Source organism: Oncorhynchus tshawytscha, linkage group LG07 (genome assembly GCF_018296145.1).
Source record: "Oncorhynchus tshawytscha isolate Ot180627B linkage group LG07, Otsh_v2.0, whole genome shotgun sequence".
Taxonomy (NCBI): domain Eukaryota; kingdom Metazoa; phylum Chordata; class Actinopteri; order Salmoniformes; family Salmonidae; genus Oncorhynchus; species Oncorhynchus tshawytscha.
This window is the reverse complement of record NC_056435.1, coordinates 54,087,833-54,110,115: the sequence shown is the minus strand read 5'-3', so window position 1 is coordinate 54,110,115 and position 22,283 is coordinate 54,087,833. Positions and strand designations below refer to the sequence as shown.

The 22,283-nt window shown below is 40.7% G+C and overlaps 1 protein-coding gene across 4 annotated transcripts in view; it reads left to right on the top strand.

Annotated features, from left to right (window-relative positions):
- LOC112254839 (metabotropic glutamate receptor 2-like) overlaps positions 1–22,283 on the top strand; it is a 73,366-nt gene that overhangs the window by 41,094 nt on the left and 9,989 nt on the right. For all 4 annotated transcript variants that reach the window (XM_024427743.2, XM_024427742.2, XM_024427740.2 and 1 more), the window contains 5 exons: positions 15,031–15,300; positions 15,472–15,651; positions 15,867–16,257; positions 18,713–18,831; positions 19,013–19,177. In XM_024427743.2, coding sequence (XP_024283511.1) covers positions 15,031–15,300; positions 15,472–15,651; positions 15,867–16,257; positions 18,713–18,831; positions 19,013–19,177 — 1,125 coding nt within the window. The remainder of the gene's footprint in view (positions 1–15,030; positions 15,301–15,471; positions 15,652–15,866; positions 16,258–18,712; positions 18,832–19,012; positions 19,178–22,283) is intronic.

Here is a 22,283-nt window from a genome sequence, read left to right as displayed (position 1 = left end):
CAGGTGGCTTGTGGCAAACTTTAAACAACACTTTTTATGGATATCTTTAAGAAATGGCTTTCTTCTTGCCACTCTTCCATAAAGGCCAGATTTGTGCAATATACGACTGATTGTTGTCCTATGGACAGAGTCTCCCACCTCAGCTGTAGATCTCTGCAGTTAATCCAGAGTGATCATGGGCCTCTTGGCTGCATCTCCGATCAGTCTTCTCCTTGTATGAGCTGAAAGTTTAGAGGGACGGCCAGGTCTTGGTAGATTTGCAGTGGTCTGATACTCCTTCCATTTCAATATTATCGCTTGCACAGTGCTCCTTGGGATGTTTAAAGCTTGGGAAATCTTTTTGTATCCAAATCCGGCTTTAAACTTCTTCACAACAGTATCTCAGACCTGCCTGGTGTGTTCCTTGTGCTTCATGATGCTCTCTGCGCTTTTAACGGACCTCTGAGACTATCACAGTGCAGGTGCATTTATACGGAGACTTGGTTACACACAGGTGGATTGTATTTATCATCATTAGTCATTTAGGTCAACATTGGATCATTCAGAGATCCTCACTGAACTTCTGGAGAGAGTTTGCTGCACTGAAAGTAAAGGGGCTGAATAATTTTGCACGCCCAATTTTTCAGTTTTTGTTTTGTTAAAAAAGTTTGAAATATCCAATAAATGTCGTTCCACTTCATGATTGTGTCCCACTTGTTGTTGATTCTTCACAAAAAAATACAGTTTTATATCTTTATGTTTGAAGCCTGAAATGTGGCAAAAGGTCGCAAAGTTCAAGGGGGCCGAATACTTTCGCAAGGCACTGTATATGGAAGTATTGATGGATGTATATATGGATGTATATGGATGTAAAATGAGAAAAAAAATCCAGAAAATCACATTGTAGGATTTTTAATGAATTTATTTGCAAATGATGGTGGAAAATAAGTATTTGGTCAATAACAAAGGTGTATCTCGATACTTTGTTATATACCCTTTGTTGGCAATGACAGAGGTCAAACGTTTTCTGTAAGTCTTCACAAGGTTTTCACACACTGTTGCTGGTATTTTGGCCCATTCCTCCATGCAGATCCCCTCTAGAGCACTGATGTTTTGGGGCTGTTGCTGGGCAACGCGGACATTCAACTTCCTCCAAAGATTTTCTATGGGGTTGAGATCTGGAGACTGGCTAGGCCACTCCAGGACCTTGAAATGCTTCTTACAAAGCCACTCCTTCGTTGCCCGGGCAGTGTGTTTGGGATCATTGTCATGCTGAAAGACCCAGCCACGTTTCATCTTCAATGCCCTTGCTGATGGAAGGAGGTTTTCACTCAAAATCTCACGATACATGGCCCCATTCATTCTTTCCTTTACACAGATCAGTCGTCCTGGTCCCTTTGCAGAAAAACAGCCCCAAAGCATGATGTTTCCACCGCCATGCTTCACAGTAGGTATGGTGTTCTTTGGATGCAACTCGGCATTCTTTCTCCTCCAAACACGACGAGTTGAGTTTACCAAAAAGTTATATTTTGGTTTCATCTGACCATGTGACATTGTCCCAATCTTCTTCTGGATCATCCAAATTCTCTCAAGCAAACTTCAGACGGGCCTGGACATGTACTGGCTTAAGCAAGGGGACACGTCTGGCACTGCAGGATTTGAGTCCCTGGCGGCATAGTGTGTTACTGATGGTAGGCTTTGTTACTTTGGTCCCAGCTCTCTGCAGGTCATTCACTAGGTCCCCCCGTGTGGTTCTGGGATTTTTTCTCACCGTTCTTGTGATCATTTTGACCCCACGGGGTGAGATCTTGCGTGGAGCCCCAGATCGAAGGAGATTATCAGTGGTCTTGTATGTCTTCCATTTCCTAATAATTGCTCCCACAGTTGATTTCTTCAAACCAAGCTGCTTACCTATTGCAGATTCAGTCTTCCCAGCCTGGTGCAGGTCTACAATTTTGTTTCTGGTGTCCTTTGACAGCTCTTTGGTCTTGGCCATAGTGGAGTTTGGAGTGTGACTGTTTGAGGTTGTGGACAGGTGTATTTTATACTGAAAACAACTTCAAACAGGTGTCATTAATACAGGTAACGAGTGGAGGACAGAGGAGCCTCTTAAAGAAGAAGTTACAGGTCTGTGAGAGCCAGAAATCTTGCTTGTTTGTTGGTGACCAAATACTTATTTTCCACCATAATTTGCAAATAAATTCATTAAAAATCCTACAATGTGATCTTCTGGATTTTTTTCCTCATTTTGTCTGTCATAGTTGAAGTGTACATATGATGAAAATTACAGGCCTCTCTCATCTTTTTAAGTGGGAGAACTTGCACAATTGGTGGCTGACTAAATACTTTTTTGCCCCACTGTAACTGGTACCATAGTATCTGTTGGGAAGGAATAGGATGTGTGGGATAATGAGCAGCAGTAGTTCCGGGGTTTTTTAAATTTATTATTTATGCGTTGTTTGAACACATCATAATTTTACAGGTGTTAGCATCTTTCAAATTTCGGAAGAGGGGACAACTCCACATTCCAGTTCCGCTCCTCATTCTAGCACCTTTTCATCTCTTCTCTTAAAAAACCTGTTAAGGATAGGGCTGATTGCTGCCCCCTTTGGGGAGTTTGGGTGCCCATGGTAAACAGAAAAAAAATCTGTCAAAAATTGCTAATATATGCAAATAAAAATTATTATTGAATAGAAAACACTCTAAAGAAAACCGAAAATGTCTCTAGGTAAAGCAGAACTCTCAGTCAAAACTCTCTCTTGTCATCATTGGCCCAACTAATATATGCAAATAAAAATTATTAACCTTGAATAGAAAAAAATTGCTATGAAGCTAGATAACATGCTAATGCTGTGTTCTGAACATAGTTTTACAAGTTTAGTCGACATATAATATGTAATTTCGACGTTTTGGTGCGCACCCACTTGACTTTTGGCTGCATTTCAACCGAAATGTGTCGTGTTTGATCACCGAAAGACACAGACTTCCAAACTAAAGCTGTTTTTGGTAAGTATAAACCCTTCCAGGTCTACTGATGGAAGAACAGCAAAGGTAAGGGAAGATTTATGTGTTTATTATGGGTTTCTGTGGACTCCGAAGTAGAGGAGTAAAAATGCTAATTCCTGAGCGCCGACTCATATTATAGCCTAGTGAACGAAATCTGTAACGTTAAAAATAAAAGTAACACAGCGATTGCATTTAGAAGAAGTGTATCTTTCTATACATATGTAGAACATGCATATTTAGTCTAAGTTTATGTTGTGTATTCCATGTTAGCTGACGGCATATGCTGGAGCTATCGTCATTTCTCCGGACATTTGAGTAGCATTTTTTTGAACATGCCGTCATTGTAAACAGATTTATGGATATATATAGCATATTATTGAAAAAAAAATGTACTGTAACATGTTATATTACTGTCAACAAAAGTTATTTTTTTTCTTTTAATCCTGCGTTTGGTGATTGCATATTTTGTGGAATTTGGCTATGGAAATTAGCTTGGTCTTCGGTGTGTCTTCGGTGGTGGTTTGACATAAATATGTGCTATGTTTCGCCGTAAAACATTTTAGAAATCTGACTTGCTGGCTAGATAAACAAGTTGTTTATCTTTCATTTGAGCTATTGGACTTGTTAATGTGTGGAGGTTAAATATTTTTAAGAATATTTTTGCGTTCCATGCGCCACATTCCTGCTGACGGTGGGAGGGCTGATCCCAGCTATCTCAACAGGTTAACAGGGAACCAAGATCCCTCAAGGCTATGGATTTATTAAGGAGGGATGAAATTTAACTCAAACTCTCAGCTTTTTGTTAAAAATAAAACGCAACAAGCGTCCTGCTACTCATGCCAGGAATATAGTATATGCATATGATAAGTGTGTGTGTATAGAAAACACTCTACCAGAAGTCTCTAAAACTGGTTAAAAACATTCATTACCTTTGTGTCTGTGGCTATAACATAACGTGTTTGCTGAGAGTAAAAAATGCCTTTTTAAAATTACAAAAAACTGTTCAAATCACAAAAAACACAAAAATAATATTCATCCGCCAGTCAATGTTGATTGTCTAAGGCTGAAGAAAATACATGGGGATCCAGCACTGTAAACGCTGTAGGCTACAGCTTCTTCAGCCTTAGACAATACATTGATGTCGCCAGTGCTGGCATTTTTGAGCTGCTTTATCCTTGGTTTGGTGAAATGATGCGTTTTTATAGGCACTTCCTTTCTTGGGGCTCACCACAGGATGTTATGAAAGTGAAAATAAACATGGAGTATGATTTCAAGACTTTTACGCTGCACATATTTATGTCAAACCACCACCAAAGACACACCAAGACAGATAGCCAAATTCAACAAAATATGCAATCACCAAACGTGATCAATTTGATAGATTATTAACGTTTTATTAATAATGAAAATTACAGGCCTCAAAAAAATGCTCATCTTTTTAAGTGGGAGAACTTGCAATCATTTAGTTTAAAGATTTCATGTTCAAAAAAATGCTACTATAGCTCCATGCAGGAATACTCATAAACTTTGACTAAATATGCATGTTCTATTTCGTGGCTGACTAAATACTTTTTTGCCCCACTGTAACTGGTACCATAAATATCTGTTGGGAAGGAATAGGATGTGTCTTCCGGGATAATGAGCAGCAGTAGTTCCGGGGTTTTTTAAATTTATTTTTTCTCATGCGTTGTTTGAACAAAGACATCATAATTTTGCAGGTGTTAGCATCTTTCAAATTTCGGAAGAGGGGCAACTCCACATTCCAGTTCCGCTCCTCATTCTAGCACCTTTTCATCTCTTCTCTTAAAAAAAAGGGGGCCTGTTAACAGGATAGGCTGCGCCACATTCCTGCTGACCTTTTCCTATTTTCCTATCAACATTTAACACTAAAAGGACTGGAGGTTGCCAGAGGTGTGGTGATGGAACTGCCCTCCACTCATACATAAACAAATACAGTGTGTAACCCCCTTTGAACCTGGCCAGAGTTAAAGCAGCAGTAAGTGGAATGCTACTCCCAGCTAGCATTTTAAACTCTCTATCTCAATAATACAGTCTATCCTAATCATATTAGCAGAGTTTAAATACAAATTGAATGAAGAAATTTGGTCAATTAAAGGTTAAGTTGCTGAAAATTAGATTTTTGGAAACTAAGATTTAATTGATCAATTAATAAGGGTCTAAGGCAGCTGAGGTGTTCCTAGTTGTCCCTCGGAAGGAGACAGAAAGAGGGAGAGATAGATATGATGAGAGAGATAAAAAGAGTGACATAAAGAGTAAAGGAGAAATGGAGAGTAGAGTGAGTACAGAAAGGCATACACAGACAGTTACTGTCACACACTCCAGTGGTATCCTGATCCTTTTTCAGTTTTTGCTGGTGACAGCTAACTGACACTTCACTGGCTTTCTGAGAGTGGTGGAGGATGTGGGACCCATGCATGTGTGACTACCTGCCTCAGTGTAGTCAGATACATGCAGTGGAATAAAGTATAAAATGTTAGATAATGAGAGCTGTCGATGTCATTGCTGGTCCATGCTACCTGGTACACTCTTGTGCTTAAAACAGTTGCAAAGACAGGTAACCAATCCAAGCAACTATAATCAATGTTGGCTACTGTATCTTATGTATTGATAGAAGTTGCCAATTTATACTCAAATATATTTATTCAAGTTAACATGACCTTAAATTAACAAGACTTTCAGTTGTATTTGGTGCTTTATTAATGATATGTTATAGTTTAATGCTCTTAGTGGATTCATATTTCAGTCCATTTTCGGCTCCGCACTATATAAAGCACCAGTCAAAAGTTTGGATACTGTCACGCCCTGAATTTAGAGAGCCTTTTATTCTCTAATTTGGTTAGGTCGGGGTGTGACTAGGGTGGGTACTCTAGTTTTTGTATTTCTATGTTGGCCTGATATGGTTCCCAATCAGAGGCAGCTGTCTATCGTTGTCTCTGATTGGGGATCATATTTAGGCAGCCTTTCCCACTGGGTTTTTGTGGGATCTTGTTTTTGGTTAGTTGCTTGTGAGCACTCCATTTGCTGCACATTTCATTTGCTGTTTATTGTTTTTTGTGAGTTTCATCTGAATAAACATGTGGAACTCTACGTACGCTGCGCCTTGGTCCGACATTCATTATAACCATCGTGACCGATACAACTTCTCATTCAAGGGTTTTTCTTTATTTTACTATTTTCTACATTGTAGAATAATAGTGAAGACATCAAAACTATGAAATAATATATGGAATCATGTAGTAACCAAAACAACTGTTAAACAAATCAAAATGTATTTTATATTTGAGATTCTTAAAGGAGCCACGCTTTGCACTGATGACAGCTTTGCACACTATTGGCATTCTCTCAACCAGCTTCATGAAGTAGACACCTGGAATGCATTTCAATGAACAGGTGTGCCTTGTTAAAAGTTAATTTGTGGAATTTCTTTCCCTCTTATTGCATTTCAGCCAATCAGTTGAGTTGTGACAATGTAGGGGTGGTATACAGAAGATAGCCCTATTTGGTAAAAGACCAAGTCCATATTATGGAAAGTACAGATCAAATAAGAAAAGAGAAACAACAGTGCATCATTACTTTAAGACATGAAGGTCAGTCAATGTGGAAAATGTCAAGAAATTTCAAAGCACTATGATGAAACTGGCTCTCATGAGGACCTCCACGGGAAAGGAAGACCCAGAGTTACCTCTGCTGCAGAGGATAAATTACCAGCCTCAGAGATTATAGCCCAAATAAATGCTTCACAGACTTCAAGTAACAGACATATCTCAACATCAACTGTTCAGAGGAGACTGCATGAATCAGGCCTTCATGGTCAAATTTCAGCAAACCACTACTAAAGGACACCAATAAGAAGAAGAGACTTGCTTGGGCCAAGAAACATGAGCAATGGACATTACACCAGTGGAAATTTGTCCTTTGGTCTGATGAGTCCAAATTTGAGATTTTTGATTCGCAGATGCAGAGTAGGTGAACAGAGTAGGTGAATGGATGATGTCCACATGTGTGGTTCCCACCGTGAAGCACGGAGGAGGAGGTATGATGGTGTGGGGGTGCTTTGCTGGTGACACTTTCAGTGATTTATTTAGAATTCAAGGCACACTTAACCAGCATGGCTACCACAGCATTCTGCAGCAATACGCCAACCCATCTGGTTTGCGCTTAGTGGGACTATCAATTATTTTTCAACGGGACAATAACCCCAAAAACCTCCAGGCTGTGTAAGGGATATTTGACCAAGAAGGAGAGTGATGGAGTGCTGTATCAGATGAGCTGGCCTCCACAATCACCCAACCTCAACCCAATTGAGATGGTTTGGGATGAGTTGGACCGCAGAGTGAAGGAAAAGCAGCCAACAAGTGCTCAGCATATGTGGGAACTCCTTCAAGACTATTGGAAAAGCATTCCAGGTGAAGCTGGTGAGAGAATGCCAAGAGTTTGCAAAGCTGTCATAGAGGCAAAGGGTGGCTACTTTGAAGAATCTCGAATATAAAATATATATTTTGATTTGTTTAACACTTTTTTGGTTTCTACATGATTCAATATGTGCTATTTCATCGTTTTGAAGTCTTCACTATTATTCTACAATATTGAGAATCGTAAAAATAAAGAAAAACCCTTGAATAAGTAGGTGTGTTCAAACTTTTGACTGGTACTGTACGTACAGTAGTGTAGATGCCCCTGCGTCTACACAGAAAGGGGACATGGAATGGATAATTGCTGTTATCCAGGGGGAGCATTGCACTTTGCCTGTCTAAATACGTCATATTTACTCAATTTGTCCTCTTGAACCAGTAGTGTGCCTGTTCCCCCAGGCCTGTGGTATACAGGGCATTTTAAATGGAACTGTCAGAGTGGGTTAAGTGCAAGACTGTTCTGAGATCAGTGTTAATGTCAGTCAACTCCATCGAGGTCGGAAGAGAGACCATCACTTATCTTTGCCATTATCACTTCTGTGACAGCATGGACAGCCCCATGAGGTTTTTGCGTGAAGTGTGCCCCCTTTCCAACTCTATGGTCAGTTTATAGAGAAACCCTCTAGGGAGGCACACTCCACAGAGTATGTTAGTGTTGCACTCACCAAACTAGCTGATCTCTCTGCTCTCTCCAGCTTGCCGTATGTCCACTTTGGTGCACTGATGTTTATTTATGGAACAGTGTCCTTGAGATGAAATACCCCAGATATTTGGAGGACAAAATCTCTCAATCAGCTGTAAGATGCCATCTGTAGGACTGTAGAAATTTTGACTACAGTGTAGGTAGGCAGTAATCAGTGCATTTATTATGAAACTTTTGTTTTGTTTTTATTTAGTTGTTGTCTTTCTTTTTTTCTATTTCTGACACAAATTGGAATACTTTTTTTAGGAGTATACTCTGCTCATTAGCATATTATCTTTCTGAGACTCTGAAAAAAAAAGTTTTTGAACATACAGTTGAAGTCAGAAGTTTACATACACTTAGGTTGGAGTCAATTAAACTAGTTTTTCAACCACTCCACAAATTTCTTGTTAACAAACTATAGTTTTGGCAAGTCAGTTAGGACATGCACTTTGTGCATGACGCAAGTAATTTTCCAACAATTGTTTACAGACAGATTATTTCACTGTATCACAATTCCAGTGGGTCAGAAGTTTACATACACTAAGTTGACTGTGCCTTTAAACAGCTTGGAAAATTCCAGAAAATAATGTCATGGCTTTAAAGCTTCTGGTAGGCTAATTGACATAATTTGAGTCAATTGGAGGTGAACCTATGGATGTATTTCAAGGTCTACCTTCAAACTCAGTGCCTCTTTTCTTGACATCATGGGAAAATCAAAAGAAATCAGCCAAGACTTCCACAGAAATTGTAGACCTCCACAAGTCTGGTTCATCCTTGGGAGCAATTTCCAAACACCTGAAGGTACCATGTTCATCTGTACAAACAATAGTATGCAAGTATAAACACCATGGGACCATGCATCCGTCATACCGCTCAGGAAGGAGATGCATTCTGTCTCCTAGAAATTAATATACTTTGGTGCAAAAGGTGCAAATCAATCCCAGAACAACAGCAAAGGATCTTGTGAAGATGCTGGAGGAAACAGGTACAAAAGTATCTATATCCACAGTAAAACAAGTCCTGTATCGACATAACCTGAAAGGGCGCTCATCAAGGAAGAAGCCACTGCTCCAAAACCACCATAAAAAAGCCAGACTACGGTTTGCAACTGCACATGGGGACAAAGATCGTACTTTTTGGAGAAATGTTCTCTGGTCTAATGAAACAAAAATAGAACTGTTTGGCCATAATGACCATCGTTATGTTTGGAGGAAAAAGGGGGAGGCTTGCAAGTCAAAGAACACCATCCCAACTGTGAAGCACGGGGTCGGCAGCATCATGTTGTGGGGGTGCTTTGCTGCAGGAGGGAATAGTGCACTTCACAAAATGGCATCATGAGGCAGGAAAATGATGTGGATATATTGAAGCAACATCTCAAGACATCAGTCAGAAAGTTAAAGCTTAGTCACAAATGGGTCTTCCAAATGGACATCGACCCCAAGCATACTTACAAAGTTGTGGAAAAATGGCTTAAAGACAAAGTCAAGGTATTGGAGGGGCCGTCACACAGCCCTGACCTCAATCCTATAGAAATATGTGGGCAGAACTGAAAAAGCGTGTGCGAGCAAGGAGGCCTACAAACCTGACTCAGTTACACCAGCTCTGTCAGGAGGAATGGGCCAAAATTCACCCATCTTATTGTGGGAAGCTTGTGGAAGGCTATCGGAAACATTTGACCCAAGTTAAACAATTTAAAGGCAATGCTACCAAATACTAATTGAGTGTATGTTAACTTCTGACCCACTGGGAATGTGATGAAAGAAGTAAAAGCTGAAGTAAATCATTCTCTCTACTATTATTATTATTCTGACATTTCACATTCTTAAAATAAAGTGGTGCTCCTAACTGACCTAAGACAGGGATTTTTGACTAGGATTAAATGTCAGGAATTGTGAAAACTGAGTTTAAATGTATTTGGCTAAGGTGCATGTAAACTTCCGACTTCAACTGTATTTATTAAGTGATAAATATTTTTTATTATGTTTTGTTGTATGTGCGTGCACTGTATTGAAAATAAGGAATTGGTTTATTGTAAATATGACTATACAGTCAACTTTAGAGTAGGTAAAGAAAAACATTTAGCACATCCTGATGTTCACTACAAAATGACAAGTATTGATCTCTCTCTCTATCTCTCTCTCTCTCGCTCTCTGTCTTTCTCTCTTTTTACTGTATCCCCCATTTCTCCCCATATGACCCCTGTTTCTTCCCCTTCTCCCCTTCTTTAAATAATTTGTAATTGTATGTGCACTGTAGTGGACATAAGGAATTGGTTCATAGTAAAGATGAACAATTTAACTTTTGTCACGCCCTGGTCTAAGTATTTTGTGTTTTTCTTCATGTATTGGGTCAGGCCAGGGTGTGGCATGGGGTTTTTGTATTGTGGTGTGTTTTGTCTTGGGGTTTTGGTGTGTATGTATTGGGATTGTAGCTAGTGGGGTTATCTAGCAAAGTCTATGGCTGTCTGGAGTGGTTCTCAATCAGAGGCAGGTGTTTATCGTTGTCTCTGATTGGGAACCATATTTAGGCAGCCATATTCTTTGAGTTTGTCGTGGGTGATTGTCCTATGTGTCGTTGTTCCTGTCTCAGTGTTAGTTTACACAAGTATAGGCTGTTTCGGTTTTCGTTAAGTTCTTTGTTTTGTAGTGTTTGTTATTGATTCATGTTTTTCGTTCATTAAACATGGATCGCAATCTACACGCTGCATTTTGGTCCGACTCTCCTTCACCACATGAAAACCGTAACAGCTTTACAGAAAAAACAGTTAGCACATCCTGATGTCCACTACAAAGGACATTAAGAAGCTGTTATAAAAATAGGACATTTCCCTGAAAATTCACCACACTATTCCTGAGATATTTACTTAGCAATTTGAATATCAAACTTACAAAGATTATAATTACACAATTACACACATTTGCCTTCTACTAACATAAAAGGTGCTAATTGTGTTTGGCAGACATTTTGAAAAACCAGGAAGAGAAAGGTATCCAGGTCACAACCCCACACGTTATATCATTGACAAGCCCATAATGTCCTCTCAAAGTAACAACAGGACTTAACATAGTGGCATGTACTGTATGGGCCTCTAAGATACAGACCAAAACCCAATGTCCATTATAGTGGAAAAAATGAATTGCTGGGTATCACATGAGGATATAATCTAGTCCTATCTGATTTAAGAGAGTACAATGAACACCATATCACATAACCAAGACGCACATGGGCCATATGTGCTCAGAAGAAATAATCAGTCCACTAGCAGTGTTGTATAGTCATAGAGCCTAAAAAAAAAACACATACAGTGCCTTCAGAAAGTATTAATACCCCTTGACTTATTCCACATTTTGTTGTGTAACAGCCTGAATTCAAAATGTATTAAATATATATTTTTCCTCGCCAATCTACATACAATACCCCATAATGACAAAGTGAAAACATGTTTTTAGACATTTTTTGTAAATTCATTAAATGAAATACAGAAATATTTAATTTACATAAGAATTCACACCCCTGAGTCAATACTTTGGCAGCGATTACAGCTGTGAGTCTTTCTGGGCCACACCTGGATTGTGCTACATTTGCCCATTTATTATTTTCAAAATTCTTCAAGCTCTATCAAATTGGTTGTTGCTCATTGCCAGACAACCATTTTAGGTCTTGCCTTGGATTTTCAAGTAGATTCAAGTTAACTCTTTAACTCGTTCCCTCCCCAGAAACATTCACTGTCTTGTAAGCAACTCCAGTGTAGATTTAGCCTTGCGTTTTAGGTTATTGTCCTGCTGAAAAATGTATTAGTCTCCCAGTGTATGGTGGAAAGCAGACTGAACCAAGTTTTGATTTTGCCATGATTTTGCCCTTGCTTAGCTCCATTCAGTTTATTTTTTATCCTGAAAAACTCCCCCATCCTTAGATCCTTAACATCCTTAAGATAACAAGCATACCCATAACATGATGCAGCCACCACTATGTTTGAAATTATGGAGAGGGGTACTCAGTAATGTGTTGTATTGGATTTTCCCCAAAACATAACACTTCGTATTCAGGACAAAAAAGATAATTGCTTTGCCACATTTTTTGCAGTATTACTTTAGTGCCTTGTTGCAAACAAGATGCATATTTTGGAAAACGTTTATGTACAGGCTTCCTTCTTTTCACTTGGTCATTTAGGTTAGTATTGTGGAGTAACTACAATGATGTTGATCCATCCTGAGTTGTCTCTTGTCACAGCCATTAAACTCTGTTTTAAAGTCACCATTAGCCTCATTGGTGAAATCCCTGAGCAGATGCACTGCTCTTCGTGAACTGAGTTAGGAAGGGCGTCTGTATCTTTGTAGTGACGAGGTGTATTGATACACCACCCAAAGTGTAATTAATAACTTCACCATGCTCAAAGGGATATTTCATGTCTGGAAAACCTCTGTGGTCTTTGTGGTTGAATCTGTGTTTGAAATTCACTGCTCGACTGAGGGACCTTACAGATAATTGTTTGTGTGGGGTACAGAGATGATATAGTCATGCAAAAACCACATCAAACACTATTATTGCACACAGAGTGAGTCCATGCAACTTATTATGTGACTTGTTAAGCACATTTTTACTCCTGAACTTATTTAGGCTCGTCATAACAAAGGGGTTGAATACTTATGACTCAAGAGATTTCTACTTTCCATTTGTAATGGGAACATACAGCTGCAGCACGGCATGAGGCGTCTCACAACACATGCTATGCAGAGTATTATACAGTATACTGTAGGCTATTCTGCACAGAATTTTTTTATTTATTTTATTTTACCTTTATTTTACTAGGCAAGACAGTTAAGAACAAATTCTTATTTTCAATGACGGCCTAGGAACAGTGGGTTAACTGCCTGTTCAGGGGCAGAACGACAGATTTGTACCTTGTCAGCTCAGGGATTTGAACTTGCAACCTTCCGGTTACTAGTCCAACGCTCTAACCACTAGGCTACCCTGCCGCCCAACACAGAACTTTGTGGGTGTATTAATGATGTGCAAGAACTATCAAATACTGGATTAATCTCCTCAAATGAAGATGGATATCTGTCTCATAATATTTTTATGTACTGGCCGAAAAACTAAAGGGATGATGGCCACTAATTAGTCAACTAAAAAGTTAAAGTCACTATTCTATTGTCATGTGTTGGGAAGGGAAGGCAGGTGAAATAATGAAGATCTGAAGTGTGAAAGATGAGGAGTTAAATGAGGTCCATGGGAATGGTAGGGCTGTGGAAGCCCCTAGGCATCCTGATGTGCTAGAGGGAGAAGGTGGTAGTTACAGTGGTATTACAAGAACAAACATGGGCATACACACACGAATGCTCGAGCACGCACACGCACATTTGCTTCACTCTCTTTGTGGGGACCAAACAAATGATTTCCATTCAAAGTCCTATTTTCCCTAACCCCTTTCCTTAACCTAACCCTAACTCCTAACACCTAATCCTAAAACGAACTCCTAAGCCTTAAGTAGCCTTTTTCCTTGTGGGGACCGGCGAAATGTCCCCACAATTTTCCTTGTTTTACTTGGGAGGACTTCTGGACCACAAAAGGATAGTAAAACTAAAAAGACATACACTCGCACACTAATCGATGTTGACTATTTATTCAACATGTTCTGCTTTCCACAGAGGTACAATATAATATTGTTCTATTCAATTATGTGATTAGGCCTATGTCTCTCTCAGCAACATCCGCTTTCAATAGCTTCCACGTGGTAGATCAATAGATGATGTCTGAGTTATTTGGGGCATAATAAGCTTATGGTGTCTAAATATCAATGGTAGATTCCACAACATACGCACACACCTCTGTCTGCCTATCTGATGGCTTTAGTGTGTCTGGCCCTAGACTAGACAGCTTTAAGCTGCTGGGTAAAGTTCTTGTCTCAAAGTTCTGGTTGTTATCACATAATTAAACAGATATAGTTGTCATCCATTTCTTCCATCTATATTGGGATGGGTGGCTCTTGCTCCAGGTAATGTGGATAACCGACATCGTAGACAGGGTTGGCGATAGCGTTAGATTGTGTGACATGTGAAAGGGGCATTGGCTGGTGACCTCTCTCTATCTACAATGTCAAACCCTCAGGTAGACAAAAATTGAGGTTTTAGAGTTAATTTCCTGCAATTCTACGCATTTTGCCATGGGCCCTAGGGGCTGCGGGGCCCTAAGTGGTCACTTATGTTGCTTATACCTGGAACCGGCCCTGTAGACAGCAGAAGCTTTTCAAAAGAGAATCCTCCGAGGTACAGAGATACAGTAGAGATAGGCATTTTTGGACTGAAGATGCAGAGATAAAGAGAGACATTTTTGGACAGCAGAAGATTTTCTTAAGAGGGTCCTCTGAGGTGTAGAGATATTAAAGATTTATGCTAGTCGGCTAACCCAAATGGCACCCTATTCCCTATATAGTGCACTACTTTTGGCCAGAGCCAATATATAGGGAATAAGGTGCCACTTAGGAAGCAGTCATAGACACCTTTGGACTGGGGCTGAGGATCTGATATCAATCCCTGATAAATTAGCTCTGAGAGAATGGTGTGCTGTAGTTGTTTTGTTAGTTTACTTGTAAAATATGTGTGCCGGTTGAGATCACCTAACCGAAGGCGGGCACGTCTATCATATATATCTCCTACAACCATACAGAGGCTGTAGCCATTGTCACTGTGTGAGTCATTTAAATGAGAACTATGATGATTATAGTCAGTGTGAATTTGACATGAGGAAGAAGCTCTCTGACGGTGTTTAACACAAGTGTAGGTGTTGAATGTCTGGGACTAGCTAACATAGTTTATACCTTTTTCTCTCTCTCCTTCGCTCCCTATCCCTCCCTACCTCTCTCCCTCTCTCACTTCCTCTCTCCCTCCTTCCCTCTCTCACTTCCTCCCTACCTCCTTCCCTCACCAGGTTGCCAACCTCCTCCGCCTCTTCCAGATCCCTCAGATCAGCTATGCCTCCACCAGCGCCAAGCTCAGTGACAAGTCTCGCTATGACTACTTCGCCCGCACCGTGCCACCTGATTTCTACCAGGCCAAGGCCATCGCCGAGATCCTGCGCTACTTCAACTGGACCTACGTGTCCACTGTGGCATCTGAGGGAGACTACGGCGAGACGGGCATCGATGCCTTCCAGCAGGAGGCCCGCGCCCGCCAAATCTGCATCGCCACCTCGGCTAAGGTCAGACGATTGTTATTTGTTTGTTCGTTGCTGTTGTTGTTGTTGGTGCCCCTGTCACAGATAAATAATTAATACAGAGTAAAGGATTCAATAGTGTTGAAGACTACTGTGTCTTATTTGTATCATGCAACAATTATAAGTTAGTACATAATTAATTTGTTGGTCAAACAGGTGAGCCGCTCGATGAACCGGTTCAGCTACGACCAGGTGATCCGCTCGCTGCAGCAGAAGTCCAACGCCAAGGTGGTCATCCTGTTCACACGCAGTGAGGATGCCAGGGAGCTGCTGGTGGCTGCCGCTCGCATGAACAGCACCTTCACTTGGGTGGCCAGCGATGGCTGGGGGGCGCAGGTAGGGTCTGGTAGTCCATTCAAAAATGGTTGATTCCTGATTCCCAAACAATTATAGAACCAATTCCTGTATAATAATCGATTCCCGTCATTTTACTGCTGTTTCCGATAAAATGTCATGTTTTGTGACTGTGATGTTGGTAACTGCAGATGTAAGTTAAGTAAGAAATGTTATGATTTCATTACAAATAATTATAAAATGTGAATGATTTTCAGGAGAGTGTGGTGAGGGGAAGCGAGACAGCAGCAGAGGGGGCCTTCACCATCGAGCTGGCCTCCTACCCCATCCGGGAGTTTGCAGACTACTTCACCAAGCTGAACCCTTACACTAACACACGGAACCCCTGGTTCAGAGAATTCTGGGAGCACCGCTTCGACTGTAGTCTCACAGAGCCTGGTTGTAGCGAACACAGTCTGCGGGATGGCAAGTTTGAGCAGGAGTCCAAGATCATGTTTGTAGTCAACGCGGTGTATGCTATGGCTCATGCCCTGCATAATATGAGGCAGGCGGTGTGCCTGCCCAATGCCACCAAGATATGTGATGCCATGAAGCCAGGCACCGGGAAGAGGTTCTATAGAGACTTCATCCTCAAGGCCAAGTTTGATGGTGAGTGAAGCGCTCAACAATAGAAATAGTGTAAATAGAAGGGGCCATCACCATTCTTGTAAACATTCCATAATGGGTGGACCGGTGGCCATATTGAGTGCACCCAATTCTGTGGGTAATGTAATTCAATTTGTATGGCCTTAACAGCCATATAAGGTCAGGGGACTTGATTACTGTCTATATAACAATGTTAGCCTATACTTCATTCACCAAACAAGTTTAGATATACTATAGAATGAAACTATCTTTGACACTCATAATGTTTATGAAATGTTTTATTCTTACTTTTCTTATTTTCAATGTAATATGGTAAGCGCTCTGCAAGCAACTCAAAATCACAGAGTAATCCTATTATCACCCTGAGCCTCTCCTAGACTGATGTCTAAATATAATTGAGTATTACATTTTTTTATTTAATCATGAATATTGGCAAATTGGGGCAATTTGAAACAAATGCTAATCTGGATTGAGCATGAGATTGTTTTTTCAGTTGATGTAGAGTCCCTGTGGAGTTGAGAAAGGTTTGGTGAAGATTCAATTTGCAGTGATAAAACATGAATTAACATCTATGGGATCATCAGTAACAAATAGAGACTGAGTAAGATGCTTAGCAAGCCACCTGCAGTATTTTGAGAACATACCTCACGAATGGATGTTTGCATTAAAGGAATTCATTAAAAAGAAAACTGATTCCATGAAGGAAACTTTTACATTATATCTAAGTATGTGAGAAAAATGTTTTACTATATATTAAAATGCAATATCTAACTAAAGAGGGGTTTTCGTTCCTCTTAAATGTCATAATTGATATATTTCTGTTTCCCCTCATCTGAAACCCTGAAGAAGGCATCACACCCTATAACAATAATAATAATAAGAAGAACAATATAGAAGCATTTCTGAAATCTATTTCCATTGTCCATGTCAGGTTGTGATCTACTGGTATAGAAGTCAGGTGCAGGAGAGCAGAGAGTTGTGATCTACTGGTATAGAAGTCAGGAGCAGGAGAGCAGAGAGGTGTGATCTACTGGTATAGAAGTCAGGTGCAGGAGAGCAGAGAGTTGTGATCTACTGGTATAGAAGTCAGGAGCAGGAGAGCAGAGAGTTGTGATCTACTGGTATAGAAGTCAGGTGCAGGAGAGCAGAGAGTTGTGGTCTACTGTTATAGAAGTCAGGAGCAGGAGAGCAGAGAGTTGTGATCTACTGGTATAGAAGTCAGGTGCAGGAGAGCAGAGAGTTGTGATCTACTGGTATAGAAGTCAGGAGCAGGAGAGCAGAGAGTTGTGATCTACTGGTATAGAAGTCAGGTGCAGGAGAGCAGAGAGTTGTGGTCTACTGGTATAGAAGTCAGGTGCAGGAGAGCAGAGAGATCTGGTATAGAAGTCAGGTGCAGGAGAGCAGAGAGTGTGGTCTACTGGTATAGAAGTCAGGTGCAGGAGAGCAGAGGGTTGTGATCTACTGGTATAGAAGTCAGGAGCAGAGAGTTGTGATCTACTGGTATAGAAGTCAGGTGCAGGAGAGCAGAGAGTTGTGATCTACTGGTACAGAAGTCAGGAGCAGGAGAGCAGAGAGGTGTGATCTACTGGTATAGAAGTCAGGTGCAGGAGAGCAGAGAGTTGTGATCTACTGGTATAGAAGTCAGGTGCAGGAGAGCAGAGAGTTGTGGTCTACTGGTATAGAAGTCAGGTGCAGGAGAGCAGAGACTTGTGATCTACTGGTATAGAAGTCAGGTGCCGGAGAGCAGAGAGTTGTGATCTACTGGTATAGAAGTCAGGTGCAGGAGAGCAGAGAGTTGTGATCTACTGGTATAGAAGTCAGGAGCAGGAGAGCAGAGAGTTGTGATCTACTGGTATAGAAGTCAGGTGCAGGAGAGCAGAGAGTTGTGGTCTACTGTTATAGAAGTCAGGTGCAGGAGAGCAGAGAGTTGTGATCTACTGGTATAGAAGTCAGGTGCAGGAGAGCAGAGAGTTGTGGTCTACTGGTATAGAAGTCAGGAGCAGGAGAGCAGAGAGTTGTGATCAGGCTCACACTTTATTTGGCAGAAGCAACAACAGACGGACGCAACTGGTTCAAAAACCTCCAGCCAATGGCAAAAGTGAAAAGCGTGACAACAGTCAAAATAATGCAAATGTTTAACAATTAAACATACTTCGGGTTAAACACGGTACCCAGGGAAAAACCAGCCTGGCGCGTCACTCAAAACACGTAACAAAACAATTCCACACAAAGACATGGGGGGGAACAGAGGGAATATATATGTAGTGTGATAAGGGAATGTAAACCAGGTGTGCGGGGAAACAAGACAAAACAAATGGAACAATGAAAAGTGGAGCGGCGACCGGTTATGTCGACCGCCGAACGCCGCCCGAACAAAGAGAGGAGCCGACTTCGGCGGAAGTTGTGACAGTCCAAGACAAGATTGGCTGAATATTATCCACACTTCTGTTTCCCTCAGCTCCCTTCAGACCTGCGGACACAGAGAACATGGTGCGTTTCGACGCCTACGGAGACAGTCTGGGCCGCTACAACATCTTCCACTACCACAAAGAGGAGGATAAATACGTGTACAGGAAGGTATGTAGCTCTCCATCCAGGGGTGCTGTACTGCGGCTGACCATGTGCCTCTCACCGTGTGTGTGTGTCTGTGTGTGTGTGTGTGTGTGTGTGTGTGTGTGTGTCTGCATTTGGGAAAAAGGCAGAAGACACATTCCTGTTTTAACCAAGTATCTCTCCTCTCCACTCCTGTTCTCTAAAGGTGGGCTACTGGGCCCAGGGCCTCATCCTAAACACCAGCCAGGTGCCTTGGAGGGGCCCGGGCGAGGGGCCGCCCACCTCCCAGTGCAGCGACCCCTGTAGGAAGAACGAGGTGAAGAGCATGCAGCCTGGAGACGTGTGCTGCTGGATCTGCATCCCCTGCCAGGTAATACATCCACAAGCAAGGAGAGAAGAGATTAGTGTAAGAGAGTGTAAGAGATTACACTATTCTGTCATTGTGTAGTTTATCTTTTGTTAGTCAGTAGCTCACTTTGAGGGTGTGTTCCAGACGGCACCATTCATTTCTGCCAGTTGAATATACACTACCTTTTTTTTTTTCAAGTTTGAGTTTATGGTTAGGATAGGGCTGTTGCAGTGACCATGTTACCGCCACACTGGCAGTGATGAGTCATGACTGCAGTAAGATTAAGTGTGACCATTGAGGCATGGTAATATCCTTTTATGCACTCTGGGCATGCTTTGGAAGTACCCAACTTGCTAACTACCATCAGGTCCTAATGGCCTGGTACTCAGGGCTCTATTGTCCCTCTAACCACTCTGACATCAATGCAAATGCCTTTGAAAATCACATCAAACACATCAGAACAGTAGGCCTTTAGTACTTTTAAAATTCACCTGATTAATTTGAAGAAAGGAGTTCAACAACAGGTTGAAACAGTGTAAAACATGGTTGTTGTGGATGTTGTTTCAAAGGCTAACACAACTAAATGGACAGCGCTTTCTAAGGTGATGATGAATTCAAAACACATATTAGAGCTTATTGATATGCATAGGCTTATGAGCCTAAGCCATCAAAAAAAACAGAATAAAAATTATGATTGTGCCCTTATACCATAAATAGCCAACTGCATATTACACATGGCAGAAAAACCGTAAACAAAACTGATTTAAGATGTCTTTGGTACATAATTGGTCTAGCCTTTGAGTGTGGACTGTATTATTATGCATACTGGATGGACTGGTTACCTTGTGCTACGCTCCAACATTTCTATCCATGAGTCTGGGGGAGAACAAATTGAGTGACACGATACCTTCAGTTATATAGGATATCTCACCACTGTGTGTTTCCATCTCCTCTCTCTCATTTCTTCCTTTATTGAGCATACAGACAGACTGTCAACAGTTTAGGGAAATATGTTTAGTTGTGAAAACATGTTACTATTGATGTTCCTGAGCAGAATTAAGCACGGGGTAGCTTCAGGAACAAGGTTTGAGAGCCCATGGCATACAGAGTTTGGGTGAAATATCACCTGTCGGTTATCAAGGGCTCCTCAAACAGTGGTTGATGCATGGAGGGAAATAAGTCTTCTTATATTTTTCAGTTGTTCATATCAGTTGTTCACAGCTCCGTTTTGAAACCGAAGTAGCCTACAAAACAGATTGTCAGGAAAGTGCGCGGCCTCCATTCGCTATTTGAGTTCGAATTTAGGCCCCTGCCACTGTTCCTGCCCATATCATAATGGGCCATTCTCAATCTAAACTAATTTGACATATTAGTGAAGACAAGATTAAATTCAGAATAGTCTGATGGGTGAAAATATGATCACTTGATGCGAGAACAGCTGTGCAGCCTGTGGCAAGGAACAGAGCGCAAGCTTTTTTTTGTCACTTTCTAAAATCATCCAAAACCTATAGTTGCACCATGCAGGCCATATATGACATTCTAAATCATCAAAAACCTATAGTCGCACCATGCAGGCCATATATGACATTCTAAATCATCAAAAACCTATAGTCGCACCATGCAGGCCATATATGACATTCTAAATCATCAAAAACCTATAGTCGCACCATGCAGGCCATATATGACATTCTAAATCATCAAAAACCTATAGTCGCACCATGCAGCCCATATATGACATTCTAAATCATCAAAAACCTATAGTTGCACCATGCAAATATGACATTCTAAATCATCAAAAACCTATAGTCGCACCATGCAGGCCATATATGACATTCTAAATCATCAAAAACCTATAGTTGCACCATGCAGCCCATATATGACATTCTAAATCATCAAAAACCTATAGTCGCACCATGCAGCCCATATATGACATTCTAAATCATCAAAACCTATAGTCGCACCATGCAGGCCATATATGACATTCTAAATCATCAAAAACCTAAATCACCATGCAAAATGACATTCTAAATCATGAAAAACCTATAGTCGCACCATGCAGGCCATATATGACATTCTAAATCATCAAAAACCTATAGTCGCACCATGCAGGCCATCTATGACATTCTAAATCATCAAAAACCTATAGTCGCACCATGCAGGCCATATATGACATTCTAAATCATCAAAAACCTATAGTCGCACCATGCAGCCCATATATGACATTCTAAATCATCAAAAACCTATAGTTGCACCATGCAGGCCATATATGACATTCTAAATCATCAAAAACCTATAGTCGCACCATGCAGGCCATATATGACATTCTAAATCATCAAAAACCTATAGTCGCACCATGCAGGCCATATATGACATTCTAAATCATGAAAACCTATAGTCGCACCATGCAGGCCATATATGACATTCTAAATCATCAAAAACCTATAGTCGCACCATGCAGGCCATATATGACATTCTAAATCATCAAAAACCTATAGTCACACCATGCAGGCCATAAATGACATTCTAAATCATCAAAACCTATAGTCGCACCATGCAGCCCATATATGACATTCTAAATCATCAAAAACCTATAGTCACACCATGCAGGCCATAAATGACATTCTAAATCATCAAAAACCTATAGTCGCACCATGCAGGCCATATATGACATTCTAAATCATGAAAAACCTATAGTCGCACCATGCAGCCCATATATGACATTCTAAATCATCAAAAACCTATAGTCGCACCATGCAGGCCATATATGACATTCTAAATCATCAAAAACCTATAGTCGCACCATGCAGGCCATATATGACATTCTAAATCATCAAAAACCTATAGTCGCACCATGCAGCCCATATATGACATTCTAAGGATTGCATCATTCACAACTAAAGTTGACAAATGACTCTAAATGTAGCATATAGGACCTGTTTCAAATTATCACTTTTATGCTCAATTTAGCCACTTCATATGCTCACTCGCTCCTTTCTATTTAATTCAGCTAAGTTCAATGATATTCTTTTTACTATAAAATCAGATAAAACTAAGTAATGGCACCGGACTTCTAAGCATATCTTGTCTGCTAAATGAACACGCAAACAGAGTATGGCATGGAACATAG